At 40.3% G+C, this 27,018-nt stretch overlaps 1 protein-coding gene across 1 annotated transcript in view; it reads right to left on the minus strand.

The window, feature by feature from the left end:
* LOC118321102 (ras-specific guanine nucleotide-releasing factor 1-like) overlaps positions 1–26,780 on the minus strand; it is a 28,432-nt gene extending 1,652 nt beyond the window's left edge. Inside the window, 26 exon segments of the mRNA XM_035652295.1 lie at positions 248–396; positions 399–450; positions 612–696; positions 801–846; positions 849–889; positions 975–982; positions 1,039–1,099; positions 1,922–2,034; positions 2,137–2,243; positions 2,710–2,880; positions 4,777–4,893; positions 5,396–5,769; positions 8,053–8,301; positions 9,638–9,720; positions 10,104–10,246; positions 11,538–11,601; positions 12,238–12,398; positions 13,446–13,564; positions 13,899–14,008; positions 15,236–15,429; positions 15,770–15,849; positions 15,976–16,229; positions 17,043–17,135; positions 17,950–18,097; positions 20,603–20,709; positions 26,200–26,780. Coding sequence (XP_035508188.1) covers positions 248–396; positions 399–450; positions 612–696; positions 801–846; positions 849–889; positions 975–982; positions 1,039–1,099; positions 1,922–2,034; positions 2,137–2,243; positions 2,710–2,880; positions 4,777–4,893; positions 5,396–5,769; positions 8,053–8,301; positions 9,638–9,720; positions 10,104–10,246; positions 11,538–11,601; positions 12,238–12,398; positions 13,446–13,564; positions 13,899–14,008; positions 15,236–15,429; positions 15,770–15,849; positions 15,976–16,229; positions 17,043–17,135; positions 17,950–18,097; positions 20,603–20,709; positions 26,200–26,475 — 3,405 coding nt within the window. The 5' untranslated portion in view covers positions 26,476–26,780.
* Positions 26,781–27,018: the final 238 nt, after the last annotated feature.

Below are 27,018 nucleotides of genomic sequence, written 5' to 3' on the forward strand. Positions count from 1 at the left end.
ACAACAAAACACCAGGAAGTCACTATAGCCTTATATTTAGTGTACAAAACATGAAAGGTGTACCAATCCTCTCATCTAATACTTGGCCAGAGAGAAAAATAAACATATTCCGCTAAATGGCAAACTATTCCTTCAGGTGATGTTAAGGTGCCTGGGACAACTGAACTTTAGTGATTACTTGAACCATGAAGCTAAAACCTGGAGATCCTCAATCCTTTTGGTTAACTTCACTGCTGGAAGAAATGACTGATACCTGCTTGGAGACTTTCAGCCAGGTCTTCTTGAGGCGGAAGATGGAACTGCGGTTGAGAGAGGACGTGATCTCCAGCATGGCGTTGTAGTTGTGGAGGCAGCGGCAGATGTCAGCCACTGCCACCCATTTCTCGATCACCGCCATCGCATGTTGACATCGTCCCACTGCAGGATCTCTGTGGCAATCCTGTTGCTGATCTGACAAAATAAGAAAAAATAGATAATTATCTATCTATCTATCTACACTTATATCTATTATCTATCTATCTATCATCTATTCTATCTATCTATCTATCTATCTATCTACATACACAATACACATTTATCTTTATATTTACAATACCAGAGTAAACACATACATCGTTGAAATGCTTGGTTGTTTTCATAATGTACGGAGTTCTCTCGTTCTTGTCGTTCTTCATCCAGCCTTGACCAAAGAACTCCCTGGAGAAAAAAATATGTATTTTCAAATAATCAGCCATGAAAAACATACCAACATTCAGTGCCAGTGTTTGTGTGTTTGTACACATGTATGCGTGTGTACTCACTCGTATGGGATGACCTTGAAGACCAGGTGGTCCAGCAGTGTGAGCTATCTGGGGCAGAGTGGCTCTCAAATGGCTCAGTCTTACAGTCCCTCCATGGCCTGACACCCACAAACACGCACACACACAGTGAAAAGAATTTTCACAACTAAGGCACAAATCATTTTTACAGGACACTCAGTAATCTTAAGAAGTAAGAGGTTTTTTTGTACTTAAAAGGCTTTTGTAATCTTCCTCTCACCATCTGTGTGATCTCTTCCAGGGTGACCTGGTTGTCTCCAGGGTCCTCCTGAGTGAGAGTCCTACATGCAAAAAGAGAAAAGTGCCATAATTTGCCAGTTTTGTCCACAATTACCATGACCTTAATAGACATAAATGGATTTCACTTGTCCAAAAGTGCCCAACTTGACCCAGTACACTGGGTGTTCATTTCTCTTTTTGTTAAGTTTAGGTTACAGGCACTTTTGGCTTCAGCTCCACAGGCTGAAAATGCAGCAATACTGCATGCTGACAGCTTAGATCACACACCGTGCTGAGGTTTCCACTCAAGTTTTTCCATGTTGTACCAATGCAAAAACCAGTTTTGTCTTCACCAGAGGAACAAAAGATACTTCAGAATTCAGAAGTGCTGCTCAGAAAAAATGTGAAATGTTGGGTTCCCGGTTAGCTCAGTGGGTAGAGCTGGCGATCCATATACCGAGGCTGAGTCCTTGCTGGCAGCGGCCCAGGATCGGATCCGACCTGCCGCCTTTGCTGCGTGTCATCCCCTCTCTCTGCCCCCCTTTCTTTGTCTACCTTTAGCTGTCACTATAAAAAAGGCAATAAAAGCCCAAAAAATATACTTTAAAAAGAAAAAATGTGAAATGTTTCTTGTATTTGTACCACGGCCAGTATCCAAGTTCATTTTGTGTCTACCAGGGCTATGATTTTTGCCAGGACCTGGGTCCATGTACTGCATCTCCAGTTCCTGTTTTTATTACCATGATTGATTGTTGGCATCAGAAATACTCATACAGAAATGCATACAGAAATACTTGCAGAAACTTTTCTCTACAGGGTGCAGACAAACAGGCATGTCATATATGACTGTATGTACAATCAAGCGATGATAACAGAAAACCAACCTGATAATGTTGGCAGCTGCCTTTCTTTCCTGTGTCAGGAGCTCTGGGTCATGCATCACCTCCTCCAGGAAGCCAATTACCCGCATCTTCAGCTCTGTGTTCAGCTCAAAGTCCTGAAGAACAACAACAGAGTCATTACAGAAGTGTTGTTTTTCTTCTGCAAAGCTATAGAAAGATAGAAAGAAAAAAGATAGTAGGGGAAAGGTGAACTGTACCTGCGAGTGTTTGGAGACCCAGTGACGCAGCACATTCAGGACTCTGTTTGTGGCAGCTCTTCTGATAACAAACTCTTTGTCCCCATTCCTCTGGTCTGTAGGAAAACCTGGAACCAGGTTTAACAAAGTTACAGTCAGTCAGCTATATGATATAACACTATTACCTTTACCCGCATACTCATTGTTTCCTTTATGTTTTGTTATTTTGCTTCTTTGTACAGGAACATCTGTTTATTTATTTATAAAAATGAAACAAATACTTAAATGATGGCATAAAATTAACAGAGGACTTCACATTTGTAATTTGTCTGGGCCCCCCCTGGTGGTCATGAGGCACTACATTGCTTATGCTTTGGACCAATGATGATTTTACCTGATTTACTGTATGTCCAGACATTAACTGTTTTTACAGAGATATCTGTTATCAAATCAATACTTGGATTTACACTAGATTACTTTCAATTCTGTAATATCTAAATGAGAGGAACAATAGCAGACACAGGACATTTCCAGATAGGCCTTAACAAGTCTCTCTATTGGTCACTAGAAGTAGGGTCCTTTCATGTGACTGACCTGTGCTGGCAAGCGACATACGGCGATACTTCTCCTTGGTAGGAGTGCCTTCATTTGCACCAGCAGTGGCGATGGCAAAGGCCGAGGCGGCAGAAAGGGCACTGCGGTTATTGTCCAGCTCCCGGCAAGATGACACCACCATGCCATTGTTGAAGGAAAACAGGGAAAACTCTGTAGGAAAGGAAACAAAACATAGATTCTTAAATTCTTAATTTACTCTTCATTGTTGCTATTAAAAGGTTAAAGGATACTTACACTAAACTTAGAACATTTCATATTTTCAAACACCAATATTACGACACTTTCAGTCTACATTTCTGATAAGGCTATAAGGGAAATTGCCAGTGGCTCGTCCATTCTGTGAGGTGCTGTGGGTAGACTATATGTGTATAATCAAACAAAGTTGATGACCAGTGGAGGGCAACAGAGAGCTAAAACAGACCCAGCACAGTGTGTCCTGCAGCTCGTGCAGTGACGGTGTACACTCCACTGTGTCTGCCTCCCTCCTTCACTCCCTCCCTTCCTCCCTGCCTTCCTCCGTTCAGCCGGGGGCGGTATAGAAGAACATGCACATCGTTGCTAAGGTACAAGGTTTCCTTCCACCTACTCACACAAGGCACTGGCTTCCCTTGTATCCAGCACCGTGGGAAGAGAACACACTGGGGATGAATTGTGCCTGACTACCTACGGGGTGGATGCTCCCTCTCTATGCTGTATGGGGAGGGCCAGGAGGCTGTGGGTGGTTTTTATCAAGACCTTATTTGGCTGTAGTTACGCTTGTCATTTTCAGAAAAAAGTTTGCTATACAGTCTACTGTAGCAGGGTTTATTTAGCTCATTGAATTGCTCTTCTCATCTCAACCTCTCTGACTTCTCTCACGCACAATCTGATGCTGCTGGATGGAAAAAATGATCTAAAATCACACTGACACTTTGATATCATTCATTTCCAGTGAAAACATGATTTGCCCCTAAAATGTACCCTATTCTACTACGCTGAGACAGCTGCCAGTTTCCCCTGCTTTGTACAAGTCCTTTTTCTCAGTACTTGAAATGTTCACTCTGCGTGACTCAGAGTAAATGTGTATTAAAACAAAAGTTCAACATTTTGTGAAGTATGCTTATTCCCTGTCTTGCCGAGAAATAGGTAAGACAAAAAAGTCACGGCACCCAGTGAAGAAAGAGTCCAGCACATAACCCTGTATAAAACCACAATGTATTAATACTTTGTTTTGTACAAATCAAACAAATGAAATATAACTTAATTAGTAAGATTTAATGATACTGGTACTGGATTTTGTTACCTTTGGACAAAGCCAGGCTTTTTTCCCCTGTTTCTAGCCTTTATGCCAAGCTAGGGTAAGGTCACTGGCAGGTGACAAAAGCTTTTTATTTACAAGTGTTGAAAGATTTACATAAGAGTAGTAACACTCACAAAAATTGTATCCAAAAATGTTGAACTATTGCTTTAAGTTTGATACTTCTATGTAGCCACTGCTGACAGTCAGGTAATATACGTTCTGACCTGTAATCTGAAGGCCAACTGGTGTTAATTCTTGTACAGGTCTTTTCACTGGAGTTCCACTGGACAATTGCTCTTTTTAAATTTCAGTTTCATTTCAGTATAACTGCTCATTTCATCTTATCTGGTTTTCTGACAAGTTAAGTCATGTAATCTGCCAGTTGGAATGATTCATTCAAATCCTCACAGAGGGTGTAACACAAGAAAAGCAGGCCTGTTAAATGTGCTTCATGTTACCAATGGTTTTTGTTATTGACATGATCTATTATTATTGGTTTTATTTGGTTATATTCTTATCCGCCAAGACACTCCGCTGGCAAGTACTGTATGTCACTAGCATCAAGCACTAAGCTACTGTAGCCAGCTCTGACATTCTTGCCAAGTTACTAAACATTCTTGCCAACTCATTTATTTTTTTAACTGGTGGGTTGGGATTCAAAAGTTGATCAAGACATTCTTAAAGGGTTTTAGTTAAAGAACAGTTTAAACAGGTCAACACTGGGTCCCAACACGGAGAGAGTGACGGAGAGACAAAATATACTGTACCAGAGTTTTTGGACTTGACGTTCTTGGGTGTTGATGGTGACTTGGGAGGAGACATTTCTGCTTCTGTTTCGTCACTCTGACTTGGGTCCTCATCACATTCCTCTCTCACCGACAGATCTGGACAGGAAAAAAGCGTTTCACAATCACAAAAAAAGACAGAGAATAAGAAGTAGAAAGAAGAAGAAATGTGTGGACATAACTGTCTGGTTGGGCTTGAGGGTAGCTGGGCAAAGATGTTGAAGCAGAGAAGACAGCAAAATCTCTACACAAAAATGAAGTAAACTCCAGGGCCCATAAAGTCTGAAACAAGTGCGAAGTTTCAATTTTTTATGGTTGATAATCATCAGCATTAAAATAAAAATAGTCTTTTAAATTAAAATGACATGAATGGTTACTTGGATGTATTACTACTGATCAATAATAACAGATACTGTTTAAATGAGCTGATTATTTTTCCTTTACACGCAAAATATACTGGACAACCTTAATGGGACAGGCAGTAAAATTTACTCTAGTATGAGCATAGGATACATACAAGATATGAGCAGTGGAAAATACTTCCACAATACACGTGAGCCTCATTAAAACTGAGCAAAATCCCTCGGACAGTGAGTCTGACCTTGCTTGTTGAGGACAGACTCCTCAGTCTTGCCTTCGGCTTTGGTCTCTCCATCGTCTGAGATTTTGCTGGCCATGGTGCTGGACACATAGAGCTTGTTGATGTCGAGGGTGGTCTTACTGAAGGGCGACATGGTGGAGTGCATGCTTGCATAGCCATTGGGAGAACAGCTGAGTGCAGCCAGGTCCAGGGCTTTGCCCCCCGTGATGATGGGGATGTTGAGCGAAAGCTTGCGACGGCGGTTGGGCGAGGACGTCTTGGTAATGGAGAGAGGAGGAGGGGAGGAGAACTTGCGGCTGGCACGTGGCGACATAGGTGGTTCGCCGTAGAGGAGTTTGTTGTTCTGACTGCTGGCAAAGAAAAGCTCCAAAGAACTACAGAAAAAAGAATAGAATGAAAGAGAAGAGAAAAGGGAGAGAGACAAAAGGATGAACATTAAGAAGAGCACCTTTCATTACTAATAAATATCACTTTTCTGATTTTGGGTTATTAGTCCCAGTGACCTGAATAGGAGATAGTAGAAAGGGGAGAAATGGTGCTAATGGGGGTGCATGGTGCACTTGGTGTCTGTACATAGAAGCAGAGAGGGAAGACATTAACCACAGGGCTCTTTGGGAGCTCCTGCCTCTTTTATTTAAGCTACATTGTTTAAGACAGCATCCTCCTTGCACTGAGAGCCACCCCCTCTGAAGGCCTATAAATAGCATGTCAAGTGACAGTGTGGGAGGCACGGGTGCTGCCAACAGCAACCAGCCCTGGGGAGGCCCACAGAGACACGGGGAGAGAGAAACACAGAGAAAGGGGGAGCCAGATAGAGACAGAGAGGGAAAGTGAGAGAAAGAGACAGAGGTGCAGTGCAAAAAAAAAAGCAGGGGCAAAAACAGTGAGGCTGAGAGGGAGGGGGCGAGAGAGGAGCAACATAGTGGATATGGATTCCACCACAGCGAAGGCTGCTGGCTGGGAGTGGGCGAATGGGAAGCCTCAAGCCCTGTATGGTGTGAGATGCAGCCATGTTGTGTCTCCTCGCCTAAATTTGCAAAAACTGTAAAAGAATGAAATGAGATGAGATGAGAGAAAGATGAGAGGAACAAAGATGGGAATAGGGGAAGGAAGGGGGAAGCTAGGAGGGTAGAGGAAAAGGAAAAGTAGAGAAGGGGAGTCAAAAAGAAAATGAAAAACAAAAAGCAAAGCAAAAAGCAAAGTAGAGAGTCAAGAGAGGACACAAATGAAGCAGGAAAGAGGAAAGACGGGAGGAGATAATTAAGCAGGAGAAGAGAGAGGAGTAAGACAAAAAGAAGGGAGGAGAGGAGAGGAGAGGAGAGCAGGGTCTGGGTGCAAAACACCACCATCAATATTTAATACCGTAGAGTTGCTGCAGATGATGGGAGAAAGGGAGGAAGGGAGGGAGGCAGAAGACGAGGAGAGAGGGAGAGGGTGGGGTCCTGCAGCAGAGTGAAGGGTTGCCATGGTGACAGCGCAGCGGAGAGAGGAATGGTCAGACTTGTGGAAAGAAAAATAAAAGTGAGAGAATGGAAAAGGGTACAGTGAGGAATCAGAAAGACGAGGGGTTAGGCAGAGGTGGGTGGATGCAGGACCCAATTAACTGTGATGGTGGACAGAAGACAGAGGAGTGGATGTGTTTATGTGACCTCTCACTGCCTCTCCTCTAGTCCCTTCACACCTGGACAGGCTATGATAGCATGATGGGCTTCTTACAGACAGTCCACGTGAGAGCAAAGACAAATCGAGACACTGGGGAAGTCCCACCTTTTCACTGCACCATTACAGCACTGTTGCTGCATCCTCAGGAGAAATGTGTGGAAATTTCAAACTTTTTCAGTCGTCACAAGCTACAGGGATTGGCCTCACTTGCTTGGAGGAGTTTAAAGTAACAAACCATTTTAGTTCTGCTTCTTAAAGGCGTCCACTTAAACTCTAACAGAGAATATGCAGAGGTAGATAAAATAATAGAAACATTTCTGTGACTTAATCACAATTGCAAACGCTGCTACAGAGGTAGGCCATGCTCTGTTTTACTTGAAATCTGCTGTTTCTGCTGGTTCATACACTTTTCCTGTGATTGGTGAGCTTTAATCAATATGTAGTGTGTCTTATAGTTCAAAGTCCAGTGTGTAACATTTAGGATCTCTTGGCAGAATATGCATAACTATGTTTTTGTTATTGTATGATCACCTGCACACAGGAATCTTTATGTTTTTGTACCATAGAATGAGCAATCTATATCTATAGATGTTGAGGTTGCCTTTCGCCATGTTGAACCACCATGTTTCTACAGTAGCCCAGAAGAGACAAACCAAACACTGGCCTTTAAACAGACACAGTTGTGCTCCTTTAACTAATGTCCCCATGCTAATAGCACTTGCTAATTAGGACTTACCTCTACTGTACAGCTTAGGCTGATGGGAATGTCATTCATTATCAAACAAATGAAACAATTTGTACTCACACACACAGGCACACATGTTTTTGCAGAACAAGAAATAAAATGATGGGTTCACAACGGCAAAGTGCCATCTTCAAACCCCCTCTGTTAGCCTACAACTAAAATATGGTTAGTGTGGACAATTTTATACCAGTAAACTCATAAAATCCCTGATTAAACCTCTTAGAATCAACTCACTCAGTGGATCACTCACCGTGCAGGGATGGCACTGATGGGCTTTTTGTAGATGGTGATGAGCTTGTCCAGCACTACGTCAGCACTGGTGAAGACGCGGTAAGAGTGGAGGAAGGTGTTAAGGAAGTCGATGGAGAGGAAGCGCAAGTCGGTCAGCCTCTCCAACAAGCGCTCTACACTGGCATAGCGGATCTGCAGCACTTTGCAAGAGTTCATCATCTTGCTGAAGCGGATGTCGACATCGTCACAGTACAAGCTGGTGTCCGACCTGTGTTGGAGTTAGGAATGAAGTTAGGAATGTTACTCACAGGGATTTAGCTCCCTCTACTTATGCAGCCCACCTCTAGTTATTATACTTTTCTGGTCACATGCGGGTCAGTGGGGAGCATTAGATTAGAGCATTAACATTGCTATAGGTAGGGTTGTTTCCCTACTGGAAACACACTATACAGTTATCAGAGAAGACCACCAGAAATAAAATGTGAAAAATGTGGACTCACACTAACATTCTGCAAAACATTGTATTTCTAGCCTCACACGCAGCTTCAAAATAAGTTGCATTGTCTATACAGTCTTACTAAAAACTGATGGAGACTGTCTTGTAAGTCTGTCCCACTGGCCTCTAAGGGCCATTAATGAAACAAGGTATCCCAGGCTGGAAAGGGCTCAAAGAATCAATTAAGGGAACATGCAAAGTATTGCAGACATGTATTGTGTCAGAGTCACTGAGTTGCATTCAGGGGGCCCAGATTTTCTACTGGTGGATGTGTATACATACACACAGTAGGAGACTGGTAATTTCTTCAGCTGCAACACTAACCCTTTGTCCACACAGTATGCATGAGCACTGTGTGATTGCTGAACTGCTGTGGCTCGCACACCTGTGGTGTCAACACTGAGAGCATTTCTGCCAGCCATAGCTTTCTTGCCTTTGATAAATACAATACAATAAAAGCCTTGTTAACAAATGAATGGATTCTGTCCACAGAAACGTTAGAGGGCTTTTAATTTGATACAGAAGGTGTTGAGTTAAAGAAAAGTTAGTTTTTTTCATGTCTGTTACATATTCTACAGAAATAGACACTGTAGTGAATGGTGTATACTTTATGTCCTGATATAACGTTACTGGCTATTTTTGCTGAGAACCACGCGTGGCTCGCAGAAAAAATATACAAGACCTCAACCCACTAGTGAAGCGTCGCTGCAGCCACAGCTGAAATGTAGCTGTAAAGTGTGGCTGCTCTAACCTGTTAACATGGGCACTGAAATAAAAAACAAGATGTTCAGCAACACACCCGCACTGCTCACATGTGCTGTGTGGACCGGGCTCAATGTTTGAGTGTGAGTGTACTCTTATAATTATATTTTATTCTTTGTGAGCACTTCTTTAAAGGGTTGTTTAAGAGTTAAAACTAAAGGCTAAAGGTCAAATTAGTTTTAGGTCAGTTATAGTTATGACGGTTAAGTTTAGAGCCTATAGAATATACAAACGTGTGAGTTTGGGCACAAATCTTCTTGCGTCATGATTATGCAATGCCAATAACAATCTCTGTTTGTGCATGTGTATTAGGTGTGTGCAGTCGTGCATGGTGGCCGACTCTCACTTAATCATCTGTGGCACGGTGACTTTACTGTTTTCCTCAAAGGCGTTCATCATAAGACCATTGCAGCGGATGTTGTCAATGCACTGTATGACAAGCAGACAGAAAAAAGCAAGAGGGAGAGTGAGTTCACAAACCTGCGGATGATACAACTTTCCACCCCTAATGACCATAAGCTGCAGTGCTTTTCTGCTCCAATCTTTTTAATGATTATGTTCTGTCCCAAAATATATTTCATTATGCTTTAACTTCCACTTCCATACCAACTGACCTACAATTGGTGTAGATTAACACAGGGTTTAGTCATTGCTGTTTATAGTAGCAGCCACAATAACTTAATAAATAATCTAAGTTCCACTGTCATTTTCATGTAAGTTTCAACACTGGCCTTCTAGCTTTTTTCTCATAATATAGAGGAAGTGTCTGAGGGCAGCCTACAGTCTTCGCTGTAAATTCTAATGACACGTACCTGGCTGATGTCGCTGGTCCACGCTGATTTCTCCTGTCGGGATGAAGCCACCAGGATGACGGTGAAGGGTTGTCCGTCTTTGGGCTCCACCATAACTTTAAAGTCCAGGTGCTCTGTGTCTTGGCCACTCCGCTCCCCTTTGGCTGCAAGGCACAAATTCAACACCTTGATTATATTGTAACAGGGAAAAATAAATCATACTGAGAAAAAAACACTATTAGAGGAAAGAGGAACAAATAAGAAAACAGAAATGGCAAAATAAAATAAAAACAAAGCTCTGAGAGCGCCAAATTTAGATTTAATGTGAAATCATATGCATATATATGTATTTTACATTAAATGTGAAAATTAATAAAAATCCTATGAGAATCTCCTAGCGTGTTACTGTACAAGGAGGAAAAATCATCAAGGAGTTGTGTAATAGCGAGTCCTGCTGTGATTTTTCAGATGGTCTTGCCAGTAATGGGATGCATTCTGGACATCCCCCGACCATTATTTGAGCTCAACATTATAAATACAGGTGTCGTGTTCAGTAAAGCTTTCCGTACTATGATAAAGATTATTCTTACCAGTATCTGTTGCAAAAAAAAACTGCCTTTACACTGGTTTACACTGCATGAAAGCCTTCTCCTTCTGAAGATTAAATCCCTACATTCATCTTAAAGCAGCAGCAGATATGTGTTTTCCATCTGCAGCCTCTAATTTGGAAAGTGTGGTATGAAAGCAAAGCATAGCACATTATTATACTATTCACAATGATTCACTGTGGTTACCTTGGTTAAATCATGTGCAAGTCATGACCGACACCATTCAATCAGTCAACAATTATGACTGCGATCGTTTGGTTAAATTTGATAGTAGTGAGTCAACAACATCTTTCTAGAAGAAAAAGTCTACAACTCTCTGGATAGTGGATGTAAAACAGGATTATTATAGAGATTTGTCAAGTTTTATTGTACTGATTTATTGTAACTACTCACTTTTTGCTACCCCCAACACAGCAGTTACTGCGGGAGTGAAGGGGAAAAGGTAGAAATGATGTAAGTGCCATGAGTCAGGTTAACATTAGGAAAAATACTCAAAATACAAAATCTTCTCCTACCCACAAACACAATTCTATATCTGAAGACTTCTTTCTTCTACCAAAATAATTTCATCAATTTTCAAACAAAATGACAGACATCAAAGTGATTTATTTATGAATTATTGACAAGAAAGTAGCCAGCTATGGGTAATTGATAAAGGACGTTCTACTCCTCAGAGACTTCATGGTTGTGTTACATACTGACCATTGCTGCAAGTTTATCTTTTGTAAAGTTTGAAAGTTTGAGAAGATGATAGCAATAGTGTGTGTAGTAGTCTACAACTACACACAGTACATGTAAACATCTACATATACGTATTAAACATAGAAAATGTGATGTAGTAACTTACACTCATCATCCGTCCCCTCTGGCTCCTCCATCAGTGTGCAGTCTATGAGAGAGACCACTCCATTCTGTGACAGGGTTGAAAGGTCACATACAGCTTATTACCGGCTAATAAACGGTGTGGAGGCGTATGTATAATTTGATAGGTCTTAACAAATGCTGCTGAAAACAGAACAGACTTTGTAAAAGTCTCCACCAATGGAAAACTCTGGATCTATGATTTACAGTTGCTAAGAACATAAAATCAATATCATACAATTTGCATATGTGACTAAAACAGTTTCTGGAGAAAAGCTACCTGCATCTTTGGAGATCAATAAGGTAATGTCTTAATTGTATTACTAGTTTAATTTAGGTTATATCACATGTCATTTTATGTATCATTTATGGTCTTTTATTTAGTTAGTTCCAGTTCCTGCTTTTACAGTATATTATACTGTATGTTTAAACACTTTTTTTAAAGACCCTTTTGAGATTAAATATGTTAAGGGTTGATAATACATCAATAACAGTTGGACCAAATGCGAGGCTTTATTATTCAGTATCTCATGCCAGTGTAATGTAATTACAACTCCTGGATTACTTGAATTAGCTACTACCACTTTGATCTCTTTTATAAGATAATTTAAGAGTTTACTTCAATTTATTGTGTTGTAATCTGTTAGTATTAGTCACTTATCGTCTCGGTAACAGTCCTACTGTACCTTAGTGATGTGAAGTTTTCCCCCAGAGCCACGGGTACAGATGATGAGATGTTTGGAGAAGAGGAAACACTGTCTCTCGCCTTCTTTCTTCAGCGACAGAGAGCCCAGTCGGCCTCTCGTGATCTTCCCTTTCTCGCTCATCGGCACCTGGATCAGAGAACCTGTGGAGTATCAATACCATGCACACACACACACACACACACACACACAAAAACACATGAGAAAACACATGTGATTTGCATACAGACTTTGATCTTGATCTTATAATTGGTGTCTAACCTTTGAAAGCCTTTAATGGGAATAATTAAATGGCACTCCCTCAGGTCCACACCCTTGTATAATCACGTGTGGATGTTTAATCCTACTGTGTCTGTAATTTTCAAGAGTAAATCTTTTGTTTAATTATTCAAACTTCTGTTGCAGTTGCACTAGAATTTGTGGCAGGTTTGTGTTTGTGCGTCAGTAATCAATTATTTTGTTCACATGTCTGCAAAGATGGAAGATAGTGTTGAACACCTGGGTGAGAGTACATGTGATGCATCACAACAGAAAAGGCTGCAGGAGAGACGTGTGAGGATGGTGTTTAATATATGTTGAGCAATTTATATTTTACTGTAATACACTTTTGTCAGTATTGGCCCCATTTGGCATATTGTTTGGGACATTTAAGCTTGTGTAGGATGATAATATCCATCACAGGTGGTAATACTTGTCACTCCTAAATTAGATCTAACAGAGTACACATTTGTACATTTGTGTTTGACTCATCCAACAGTTTCCATTAAGACACTAATAATGTCATTGTCAGTAAATCCCTCCAAATCGTAGGCCGTTTTAATCCACAATGTCTCAATTTCTATTTTCTACACATTGGAGTTGTTTAAAAGCACTTTTGACTGAGCTGGGCTGAGTAACAACAGTAAACTATACTCATTACTTTACTTTTGTTACTAATGTAATGCATTACTTTTGCTGTTGCTTAATTAGTAGTCATGTAATTACTTTTTCAATGAGCAATGAGTAAATTGATTACAGTTTTTGAGTAAATTGTCCAGCTGGTTGCGTGACCTTTCTTTTGGTGTTGTGGGTTGAGATGTGGAATCCCTGATTAGATAAATTAAATACATTTCCTTGAATAAAGTTTCAGTTTAATGTTTACCCTCAATTGTCTTGTCAAACAAACCAATATACCTATGAAACACACTTACCTTGCCTAACAAATGTCTGACTGGTGTCCAGCAGCACTTCACAGCCCTCCACAATCATCCGCTCAATAGCTAGGTTCTTCCTGATGTTCTCCGTCTCACTCACCTCATCATGCATGATTCTGAAAGGATAAAAAAAAATCATGTGATCAGGTACTTCACAGTTAAAGTTGAATTCATTGATAATACAGTATCCCTCCACAAAATCACACGCTAATGCTTTCAATACACACTGTAATCTCAGACTTGTTTAAATGAATGATTAACAAAAACAATTTAATTGCAGATGACATAGTTATACAAACATACAATTTAATGACCTATGCAGTTAGCTTGCAGATACAATACAATTCTTGATTAAATCCTAGAAAGCTCTTGAAGTTTCTTTGAGCTGTAACATATCAAGTATACAACATACGGTTCATTTTCAGCTGCTTGATTGACTGACTGATCTACCTGGAAAGTTCCTCCAGTTTTGACTTGGCGTAGTCCAGACTGTTTCTCTCCACATGCTCATGGGGGGTGTGAGCCAGCAACTCATGCAATGTCAGGATGTAACGAGGGATCTGAGAGAGAAACAGAGAGATGTTTGAACCACTTATTGAAATTAGTATATATTTAATCTTTTTGTGTTACACACATACATGCACTTTAAACTTTGAAAGGTCAAGAGATTTAAAGCTTTTTATGAAGCAGTGTCAAGCATCTTGATTCTAATGGCCTTGGACTGGTATTTAATTGGTCATAAAGCCTGTCCAGGGTTTGTCTGAAAGGCAGAAAGATCATCTTTGAAATAAATAAAAATGTGTCACTTTGACTATGACTTTGAATCTCTCTTTTAACATAAAGCTTATAACAATGGCACTTCTGTTCACTTTCACTTGTCACATAAAACCTTTTCAATAAATATTCCATGAAACACTATATGTCTTTTGTCACCACAATATCCACTTTTATGTCTTCACTTTAAGTGTGAGTCTCTGCGTCATTGTTTTGCTATTGAAGTAGCTTCGTCCATCAACTGAACACAGGTTGTTGGATAAAAGTGCAACTGCTGTTAGCACGTCATCTCATTACTGAAGTTTAAGAAACCTGAGACAAGTTGTTCTTTACAACACAGAATTTCTGACATCTTACAATGCTCCAATTCAAGAACTATATATATAATTATTAATTTTCTCACAAAACATTGATTGCCTAATATTGGCATTATAAGGGCCATAACTGCTGCATTGCTGATATGATTATGATGAATGGAAAGATTTTGAATCGATGCAATTTGGTGTTTAAATTCTACACCTGTTGCCCTGATAGGGGAGCTATGATTAACAGTCAACACATTTTATACTTACATTAAATGTTATCTTCGAGAAATCACTGGTCCGGTTTAGACCAAATCAGAATGACAAATATTGTCCAATGGGCATGCGTCAATTTTGAAATAGATTTTTGGCTCTATAACAAACGTCTAACTCATCTGTGATTTGCCAGACAAGACTGTGTGATATGATGTATGTTTAAAAACACAACACAGGTCAGTATTTTTCTAAATTAATACAATATTGCATATACGTTTTACCGCAGTTTTTCCGGTGCAATACGTTTTTTCAAAATCAAATACATACTTTTGAATTTTAAAAAATAGAATGAAGGAGGGTAGTGTAGGGGTACTGACACTGCACTAAAAAAATTTAATTTACAGGCTTAACAAATGACGCAGTATGCTATATGAAATTGTGTGTGGATTGTGTCATAATAGTGCGGTCATGCCCACTGTAAGCCCGGAATCTTACCTGAAACATTGGGTAAGTGAGGAAGGTCTCCAGCGTCCTCTCCTCACAGTCGGGCTTAGCCTCGTACTGCTTCAGCAACTTGTCGAAGTCTCGGTTCTGTTTGCAGTGGGCCAGGATCTGCAGGCTGTACTGGTGGTTCCTCACAAACTCCTGGTAGATGTTCAGCATAGGCAACAAGATGTCAAACAGGTCAGCTGTAAAGAGAAGCAGACATCTTCATGAACATATACAATATGCTTTGTTGATACAAGATATTTCCTGTGCAGTAATCATAAAATATTTTATTTAACCGGGATAATGCACAATGAGCTCCAGCTAAAAACACAGGCTATGTTTAGAGTCAGTCACTCTGTATTGTATCTGCAAACACCTTAATTCAATTCTCAGTCAGTGATGTGTACTCATTTATACTCTGAATTCAGCCTGACAGTCTGTGTCATTATTAAATCTTAATTAAAATGAAACAGGTTGTAAATAATCCCAACATAAAACAGCCTAATGTTCAACTATGAGTGTTGTCTGTGTCTTTCTTACCCAGCACCAGTGTCGGCCAGCTGGCTATCCTGGCCTTCAGACCCTGGTAGAAGATCTGATGGAGGAACATGATGGTCTCACTGATAAAACAAGTAAGCAAAACGGTGGTCATGAGCTATTGTTTCTCCCTCTACCATTCACAAGTGTTGGCAGCTCTCACTGTGCCGAGTCACACCACTATCACAACCAGTCTCACAACCAGACACCTGTTAAGGAAGATGCTGCTGACATCATCGTGTGTGATGGGCGGCTTCTTGGAGCTGGCAGCCATGCGGAGTGGTCGCAGGAAGTTGTTAACCAGGATGTGGAGTTGCTGGACGTATTCAGCCTCGGCCTCCAGCATGCTAAACACCACCTGGTTTCTCTTCCTCATGCTTTCAGCGTGGGGTGAACGGATGTAGTCCTGGATGATGGTTTTCCACTTCCTGCGGCAAATCCAACCTCGCAGGAAACTCTGGACCTGTGATAAAAAAGGGTAGCATACAAAAGTTACATTTTTGTGTCTGCATGTATGTATTTGTGACTATACATTTCTCAGGTAATCCAGTGGGTTTTGGAAGTGTTACTTAAAATGTCACTTAACGTGGACCAGTAAAAAAAGCCATCGCTAGATGTAGACAATCCTTCCTGGTAGTAAACCATTTACAACTTCACATGATGAAGAGCAATGCACAAATGCACCATAAGTTGAATAACAGTCAGATTTGTATCTTAACATTACATGCTAAAGCTAGTTCTTGTTTGGGCCGTCACATTGTTAGCAGCTAGAGAATTCCTATTTGTACTAAAACCTGTATTAATTGGTCATTTGGGAGCAGCACAACAAGCTGTAATCACAACACTGACACATTATTACCTTAAAAAGTTGTAGCCTATTTACACATCTTGCAGACATTAGCATTTATTTTCGAGACGTGTTTTATGCTTTATGTAAATCCAATATTCATTCTCTTTTAAGCTCTGTATTGTTCTCCACCAACCCCTGAGAAGAACATCTACGTCTTCAGTTGCTAAATGAGATGAAATTAAAAATTCAGTAAAGTTGTGGGCCAGAATGAGCTGAAAGACACTAAAACGCTCTGTAGACCTGAGGGGAACTGCAGACTGATTTATTGTTTAAAGGAAACCATATCAATCAATGATGAACAGATCAAACTTTACATAAAAGCTCCCCCCTTTCGCCTGTCCTTACTTTGGTTTTTCATCAAGAAAACTGCAGTCAGTCAGGCTTTCTTCTTTAAAAGTGCACAGCAGCAAAACAATCAGATCTCACCTTTTTGATCTTCTTGATCTCTGTGTCGTCTTCACTGGGAGGTACCTCTGGATTTGACTGGATCTTTTCATTGTCCTTGAGTAGTCCAGCAATCTGAAATTCAACACAAATCAAACATTGCTTTTGCTGAGTGGACTAAGATGAGTACCTCATAATGTATGTAGCTAAAATCCTACTCATCATCTTGATCATGTCATATTCTCTCACCCCTCTCGGTGTTTTTATTATCAATGTTTTATTAATGTTTCTGGGTTGTTTTTTGTATTTTGTTCAACTTTGTTACCGTCCATTAGCTGGTTTCAGAATTTATACAAGAACAAACTGTACCAGCTGGTTCAAAATGTTTCCTATTTTATTTTATTCATTCCTGTTTCATTTACTTCCATTAGAATGACACAGTGTATGAATAAGAATAGACAGCTTAAATAAAGGACTGGAATTAAACAAAACAACCCAAAATCCATTACTAGTACATGTTTTAGCCATGAAAAGTGAGACAGATGATTATCATTTTCTGGTGCGGACTGCAGTATCAAGTACAATAGAAGCTGATTCATGCATATTGAAAACATTCAATTGAATTGGAGCTAGCCATTAGCACATTAAAGAGAGATGCATTTGATCTAGTTTAGACTGAATAATTAGGATACAAAACACTCAACAGTATTGCCGAGTCTCTAACAAGGACATCCCAGGGGCGCTGCAAGCTACGATGCTCGCCACGAACTCACAACATTGCGGTTTGTAATCTGGGTCGTGACCTTTGTCCTATTCTCTCTTTCTGTCTTTATACTCTGTGCCTGACTACTTTCTCTCTCTGTCTCCACTGTGTGTCATACAGAAAGACAAAACACAAACACTCACACATACACAGGTATTACTAGCGTGAAATTACAAGGCAAGTTACCTCTGATTTTAGCCGCTCTATCTCGATTTCCCCATCCTCTATCTGTTGTCGAAGTTGCTTGGCAACCGTTTTCTCTGTCTCCACTATTTGGAGTAGATGGAGATACTTCTGCATGAGGGTCTCATGCTCTGTAGCCAGGTTCCTGTAACTATACAGACACACACAGAGACATTGTAAGGACCTAATTAACGCATGTTTCATGGGCTCTCCATAGATTTATCAAAGCAAAAGCAGACCTCTGATCAGCATGTGTTTGAACCAGAGATCTTACGTCCGCACAGAGAGCAGGCACTTACACAACCAATTCTTCAAATACTTGTGGGCTAAGCAAACCATGTGCAAAGGATGGGTCTGCATGAGCAATAATTCTGTACATTACCCAGTTCAACAAAGGGTTTCAGTTTAATTTGATTCAACCTTGCAAAACAGCTTGTTAAATTTGAAATGTGCTGAAGTAGCAAAAAAGAAATCCAAAGTATTAGAATATGGCATCCAGACATCAAAATCCTCTGGAAAAAAAAGCAATATGTTGATATGTAAATACAGATTTTCATTGCCCTGCTGTGTATTACATTCTTACAGGCCAACTTACTCTTGTACAGTAAGTGCTGCGGCCTTGACTGAGCATTAATCAATATAATCTTGAATGAGTCCAATCAATTGACCTTTCGCCATACAAATGCACACTGCTGACATTTAGAGTGATTGTATTGCTTGGTTTTCATGACCCTCTTTTGTCTCTGAATCTTAGAGGAGCATTTCGCTCATTATACATCTCAGGACTCCGTGCATCAAGTTTCATAATAATACATTTTATTCTATTAATTTATATAAAGGTTTTCAAATTATAATAATAACAAGAATCCACACAATAATCCAGTTGAGGGAATCTTAAAAGATTCAGTTCTCTGTTTAACAGGGCTTTCACATCAAAACGAAAAGTATAACATTAAACAGAGCAAGGCCATTACTTCCGAAGAGGAGAGCATCTGCATTCTCCCAGGAAGCTTTGCAAGCCATAACACTTCGCCCTACGTTGACTTTCCATCAGGTTGTGTGGCAAAAGTTCGATAAAATTGAAAATGCACTGAGCTCCTCGTCATGCATGCAATGGGATCTAGTGAAAATCTGAAGCCTGGCAGAATATATCTGAGAGGACACAGGAATATTGTTTTATCAAATTAATATTAAGATTGTTTCCATTCTGCCAGCTGTTTTGTGCTGCTCTTTATTCTACTCTCGTTCTTATGTGTTTAGTATAAAGCCGCCATTAATTAATGAATTAGACTTAATCGGACATTTGAAACTAACACAAATGTTTTTTTAGCCACACTAGTAGCAGGATTTTACGGGCGGCTTTGCCCAACACAGACAGAAATATCTTAACAAATGTTACGTAAATTACCATGAGATTTTGTACAAATCATGTTTCCATGGTTCCAAGAGTATGAATCAGAATGACTGCTGATCCCCTGTCTTCTTGATTAGGATCAAATTTGGATTGTCCAATACTTTGGTTTACTAAATACCTCAGCTGTAATTTTTTAGTCCCTCATGCTACGCAACAGTAAACATATCTAAACATCAGCTTGTTAACATTGTCATTGTAAGCCATACTCACTCAAAGGACCACTGTGCTTAAGTACAGCCTCACATTTAATTCTTGTTATGATACAGCTGATTGTATATTATTCATTTTTAAGTCCAACTTAAATCACATTTAGTAATCCCGTTTTGTAGTCAACAAGTTTTAAAAATGAATGGTCAGAAAATTATACTTTTTGTCTCAGCCATATACTGTCAGCGGTCTCAGTTGGCCTGGGGGGCTTATCTGTCTTTGATTGACAGCAGCTGGCAGAGGGAAGAGAGACAGAGTAGACATTTTGCGCTGTAACCTAGGCCAACATAGACTGCGTGTTGTTAGTAGTATTGAAGAGTAAGGACCACACCAGCATGGTGAACCAAAGTGACATCTGCAGGTATATGTTTAGATGCTGATTAATGTGCTGAGCAGCTAATTAGCCATCTAGCCTTCAACATGACGTTAGCAGTGCATTTTTCCAGTGCACTGAAAGGATTTGGTCCAATTTCAGTTGAACTTTAAAACATCAGACTGTAAGAAGTTAATAGTAATGTAATTGACCAGTTTGATGCTGTCGAGGGGAAACGATTTATCTCCAGTTTTGGTGATTTTAATGCCGTCCGATAAATTGAAGAATTACGTGCTAATCTATAGGTCCACCACTACTGAGGTTCAGCAAAATATAAATAAATAAATATAAATAACAGAGGAAAATGCGCCAGGTCAGGACATAACATATGATGCATATTTTAGTTGATGAAATGTTTTAAAAAATATATTCGGTGAGTAATGGCTACAGATTTTTACAATTGGAGAATGTAAGAATCATGTTAGGCCTACGACAATGATTTAAAAAAAATCTATTTGTCAAAGCCACAGGGAGCCACTGGAGAGGGGCTAAAGACCGGCAGGTTTCCTACCCCTCTTCTAGGGTAAGGGTTATACTTATTTTTCACAGTCACTGATTAAACAGGGCTACATCACAGGGTACAAACACACAAATATTCTCAACATAAGAACATCCTTGGCTGAATGTGTGTATGTTGGTGAAGGGTCATGTGTGAGAAGTACCTGGCCTGTGTAATGGCAGCCACCCACTCATCACAGTCCTTGACGTCCTCTGTGCGCAGCTCCAGAGCCTTCTGGTTGTCATGATTAAACGTGACAGTGAAGTAATACTGAAAGACGACATCATAGGAAGAGTCAAATGTTTGTTCAGCAAGTAATGAGACAATGAGAATATATTAAACAGTTACAGAGTAAAAGATGTACATTGTTTCCTTGATAAACTGCAGGAACATCTATGATTCGTCATCATTGACCAGCTTTATCTTAAACCTGCATTTTGTTGGAAGTGAAGTTGTATATATACACACATGCATGTCCATGTGTGTGGATGAGAGGGAGAGAGATCCTGAGGGGAAAGTCTTGAGAGATTCATTATAAAGCCTCTGTGCATTCAGTCTGTAACCTGGCAACTCACCTCTGAATTGGTGGAAGCCTCTCGACTGACGCCATGTTTTGTTTAGTTGTGCTTTGCCTCGTCCCGGTGATTTCGCTCCATTTTAGTGACACAAACACATCATCACCCCTTTTTACTCCCTCACCAATTATCTCCAGTGACCCTACAGCCTTAAAGGCTCAGTTATGGCAATTATGGCAAATGCATGTGGAATTGTTTTCTAATAGGCTTAGCAGATAAAAATCCTCAAATCAACAAAGTGGTGGTCATTGTGATAATAGTACAGACAGCCTGTTTGTGGTAGAAACGCATCAAATTATATAACACTGATGCATTGTAAATAGACCCCCACAAATCCAATATATTGGATTTTTTATCCCTCCCAAATGCCAAGAGCAAATCATTTGTGAAGGGGAGTAATGTTCCATATTTCCTGATGAGCAGCAGAATGGGCCTTTGTCAATAATGTGCTTCCCATCTCCCGCTTCCTGTGAGCTGGTGTGTCAAGCCTTTTAGGCAGCTATATTTAGCTCCACGTCACTACATTTTTTGCCACAGAGACATTATCTCTCGGTAAGTGAAACAACGTAGCCAGTAGTAAATCCTTGTTTAAAATCTATGAACAAAAACTACTAAATTTCTTCTGGAATAGAGAAAAAGAAAACAGATGAAACATATTTATTTATGTAATGATGATCATAAACATGGCTTTCAGTTGTTAAACTTCAGAGCAATTTTGTCTTTAAAAACCTCTTTGATTTTTTTTTTTATTAAAAAAATAAATAAAAAAGTAGACTTTAAAACGCTCCCATGCTTTTTTACTTTACAGCTCCCATAATGTTCAGTTTGGGATCATGGAGACCCCAGGCCCTCATTAACAACTCCCAAAACCTACTTAACATTGTTTTTATACCTTTTCTAATTTTATAAGGATTGCTTATTATGAGTTTGAGAGTCTGCTACAAAAAATGTGTTTACCCTACTATTTCATGTCAAAATATCTGCTTTGAAAAAGGTCTGTCATTTGTGATTAGTGCTGACAGTACTTCTTTCATAGCACTATACCCTCCCAAATCCCCGAAAAGTCTTTGTTATTGGAAATTGTTTGACCATCAGATCAATTCTAATTCTAAAAAATAAGCAATGTCTGACTGTAGGGTAAACACTGTAGGGTGTTTCCTCTTTGGTGTAATAACAATGCTTAAAAGACAAGTGTGGTGGATTTAGTGGCATCTAGCATTGTAGCTGCAGATTGCAACCCTCGCCTCACCCTCCCCTTCCGAGTGCAGAAGAAACAAGCAAATGACGCAAACAGCCTTATCTAGAGCCAGTGTTTGGTTTGTGCTTTCTGGGCTACTGTAGAAATGTGGTGGTTCAACATTGCAGCCTATAAAGGGCTCATTCTATGGTAACAGCAACATAATGATTCTTATTTTCAGGCAATTATACGCTAATGAAAAAATAGGTAAGCATATTATATTCAGTTTCCACCAACAGATCCTCCTAAATGTTACACACTGGATCGTTAATGGGCATTTCCACATTTTCATCTCCATTAAATGTGTAAATCCAGTTTCAAGCAAAAGAAAATGTTACGCCTTTTCTAGGTCAGAAGAAAATAAAAATAATGATTAAATAATGATAATAATAATAATATAATAAAATTAATAACAATAATAATAATAATAATAATAATACAGTGGCGGAGGCTATGGGACCCCTAACAATGGGAAAGTAAAACCAATGTAAACAAAACACAAGGGTTAAGTACATAATGGTAATGTTTGTTTATTACATAATTTGAACCATCTGCAGTGAACTGAAAGTGTAGCTAGTATAAATTGAAACTGAAATCATGAAACAAGAAAAATGCATTAAACATTAGACACTACACATTTCAAAACAATTGGAAATATATCTGGAATATTGATACTCATGGTGCCAAAGATATAATAAACCCCCACCACCACCTGAGACGACCCGCATCACATTTCTCATATGTCCATATTTGCTGTACTTGCTAAGTGAAGCACAATGCCGAGGCATGTTGTTGCACATTTCGTTGGCCCCTTCAAATGCACTTTTTCAGATGCAAATAGGGGTTGCCATAGTAACTGTGGGCTTAAACGTAGCTCGCCTTCTAAATGGGGAATAAGAACATTTAAAAAGTAGAACACTCCAAAGAATACAATGAGAACGGAGAGACAGACGGAGAGGGAGGGAGAGAAAGATCTTTTGCCTTTTTGAGGAGTGAGGGCTATAAAAAGCGCTGTAGCCCTGCAAGGTGGCAGTTGGCTTGGCATCTATTCGCTGCATTGTCCCTCTCCCTGTCACACACAGATAAGATCCAGCACTCGCCCGGCCCCTTCTCCTGCAGCTCTGACACACACACGCGCACACACAGACGTACAAGCACGAACCACCACAAACACGTCAAAAGAAATGTGGAATCTGTTGTAATCTGCATATGTAACAGGTTTAATGTCAGAAATCTACAGTAGTATTGCCTCGGATGACCTCTGCAGTCTGCTCATTGACTCGAGTGTCATTTGTTGTTTTTCCAGAGTGGAGAAAGTGAAAAGGAAATCTGTATGCCCTCAGACACCTGAAGCATTGATTACTCTTTTTGTCCTCATTTCACCTTTTATAGATCGACATCGGCGTATGCGGGATGACACAGTGAGGCAAATATAGACTTCAAGCCATGCACAAAAGTCCCACAAGATCTACAGATGTGGACACATATGTATTACACTGGCATGAATGATTGCACGTGATAAAGTGTGCCGAACATCCAAATTTTATATACGTGTGCACATTTAATACACCAAATTTTCACATACACACACACACACACAAATAACACAAAACTAAGAGAATTTATTCCTGACACATATTATGTAAAGGGACACGTGCTGAACAGAAGACTGTGTCATGCTAATTGAAGGCTTTCAAATTCATTTAATTCACTGTTGAAATAAATTCACCAGAGCAGCCTGCATGAACAGCTGTCATGGTTGATGTCGCTCAGTCCATATTTCATTCCCAGAACCCCGAATTTACAGTGACTAAAGTTTAATAGTTTATGCCAAGAGAGTGACCAGCAAGTCCTCATAACGATAAAGAAGGTTGTTTGTCCATGCCTTCCAAAAACAACACATATGACGAATGCGAGCTTTTTCTGATCTGCTACCATTAATTAGGGTCTGATTTATTTTAGACAACTACTTTGGTAAAAAAAGGAAAAAACTGTCCTTTGCAACTTTGAGTGGACAGCCAAAGTTCACATGGCTGCAAGATATTACTTTTTAGGATTATGTATGTATTTTTCCTGCTAAGTCTGTATCCCCAAAAACCTTCATTTTGTTAACTCCATCACAAGACAAAAATGAGGGCATGTGTTTGAAGAACATGACATGACAGCAGAGTTCAGCACCATGGACAGAGTCAGCAGGTACAGCTGATGGAAACCAGTAACTGTAGGAGTTGTTGTTTGTTTGTCTGTAGACAATTCTTTTCTAGAGATTATACAGTAAAATATAAATATTATAACTCAGGAAAAACTAACTCACAACCGGACTACCTACATTTTCATCCCATAGAAGCTGAATAATTGGGAAGATTCTCATAAAAGATGGGTAAACGTTAAATTTCTGAATATGTGCAAATATTATCAAACATTCCCACAATGGGTTAATCAATGTTTTGTATGTTATTTTTTGTATTTTTTGAAAAATATAATTTAAAAAAGACTAAACACTCCAATGCCATGCTGCAAACATGCTGTGTGCTAGTTTGCACTTGGTTGCCTTTCATTTGTTGTGCAGCTTTGTTGGTATACAGTAAAAGTGGAACAAAACAAAACAAGGTTTTCCACCATTTACAGTGAAAACGAACATACACTCAAAAGACTGTAAAATAAAATGTCTCTCATCCAATGGCAACTGCCAAATTGAACATGTTAATGGCATTAGTGGGGGGAAAACGACCACCTGTTTGCCTGACAAACAAATATTATGATGACTGAACAGATGAAACTTTGACTTTTTAACTTCAGTTCTTCATCAGCTCTGCTGCAGGGAATGCAGAGGAGACTGCAGCTGGCAGAGCAGATTTCAGAAGGTGACTGCAGTCATAGCTCACAGCAGCTTGACCACTTCTCTGCCTCTCAAATGCTTTTATGCCACAAGGTTTATTTCTTGCAGCAGCAGCCTCCCTAACCCCCCCTAACTGTTTCGCTAGAGGCAACCATGCTTTCGCTGAGATTATTTATACTGGCATAAAAAAAACAACCAAAAAAAAAAAAAAAACAGTGGAAATTGTTTAGCCCTCACACATGTTAATCCATGGCACTAAATGCCCGAGGAATTAAAACGAATGGGGGACGTACTGAGAAACAAAAGCATGCCTGGGACATGTTTGGTTTTCATTCATGGCTGCCGTTAACAACCCCGTGATAATGAGAGAGCTATCAAATGAACCAAGCCGCTATGAAACGGGGAGACGCAGTTGCCAAGGTAGGATGCTATTAATATCAAGACAAGGAATTAAATCAATACGTCAAAACGACAGGGAAGGGGGCAGCTCTCCTCCGCAAGATGGCAACCTGCAAAGTTTGGATGCTGTTTAAGTTTACTCCCTACATATGAGCTGCGACCCTTGAACCTTTGAGACGTCTAAAAATACATACATACATACTCTTACATACAAACACATATTACGACTGTAGCGAGGAAAGAAGTGCAGAGAGGTAAACTAGTTCCTGTGTTTGCAAAGTTTGCACCGAGAATCGCATCTATCCTGTTGAGTTCAACCCACTGTGTGTGTTTGTATTTCGTGCATTTGTTGAGTTACGTTAGAGGCAAGCTGCGAAGCTATTTTAGTGCAGAATCGAGACAATCAATCAGTTAGGATGACGCCATTACGTAACACTGAACGTCAAGTGAACATCTCTGGGACATTGTTTGCGTGATAAATAAGGATAAAAACAGCAACTGTGTCGTTTTAGACGCAATTCTGCTGCGAAAACACCTTCTCCCATGAATGTCGCTGCAACAGAGAGCCACATCAGATAAAAGCAAGTTTCCTCCATCAAGATAATCACAACAAGCAGCATCACTGAGTGTGTCCGCTCACTGAGACGGATTACCTTGACAGTGTCAGTCAGTGAGACTTATGGGAGCTCCCCGGGTGATCAATATCTTACCTGCTTTTCTAAGCATTCCTTCGCTGACAGAGACGGTTTCGGTGACGGTGCCCTGTCACAAACGCAGCCCTCCAACAGGTACAGTCCGGAGGGGCGTGAGCTGGAGTCGTTTTCGAAATAAAACAGCATATTCTGCAATAAAGCGAACCACTTTGAATGCCATTTTGTGTTGTCTGAGCTTTTCTTACTCAGGCAACCTCGCCTCGTCCCATCCTTCTTCGCCAAAAGAGCCAGATAGGTGATGTGGCCATCATTGAGTCTCATCCCTTTCTGCATGTTGGCTGTGAATCCGGGAGGAATCTGCGGGGAAGCCTGCGGATTCTTACATGTTCTTCTTCTCAGCACCTCCGAAACACAGTCAGACTTGGTGGGCAGCAGCCCACTCCTGTGTGCCCGTCCACAGTTGCCACACTAATGTCTGCAACGGCGTAAGAAAAGAAAAAAGAAGAAAATGATGCACGTAGAGAGTCAAAGTTACGCATTCAACCGCACGAACTCCACGCTGCGAGCAATGCTACAGCAGAGCCGCCTTAGAAAAGCCTTCCTCATGAGCCCGAACTGCTCATGATGAGGAGGACTGAGGTGTCCCCGTGTGTAGCCTACACACGCGCACAAAAGCGCCCGCTGGCGCGCGCGCAGCATCCTGCTCTCGCAGGGGGAGGAAGCGCAGTCACGTGACCTGTCCGCGGAGCAGCAGATTTCAGCACCTTGGACAGAAACTCCGAGGAACAACACAGAGGAGGAGAGAGACGCAGCTCCTTCATGTGGAGAATCCCGGGGAAGATACAGAGCTTTACAGACCCTGACGACCCCCCCCCC

This window comes from Morone saxatilis, unplaced genomic scaffold (genome assembly GCF_004916995.1).
Source record: "Morone saxatilis isolate NCDOM2014 unplaced genomic scaffold, NCSU_SB_2.0 Contig11, whole genome shotgun sequence".
Lineage (NCBI taxonomy): Eukaryota > Metazoa > Chordata > Actinopteri > Moronidae > Morone > Morone saxatilis.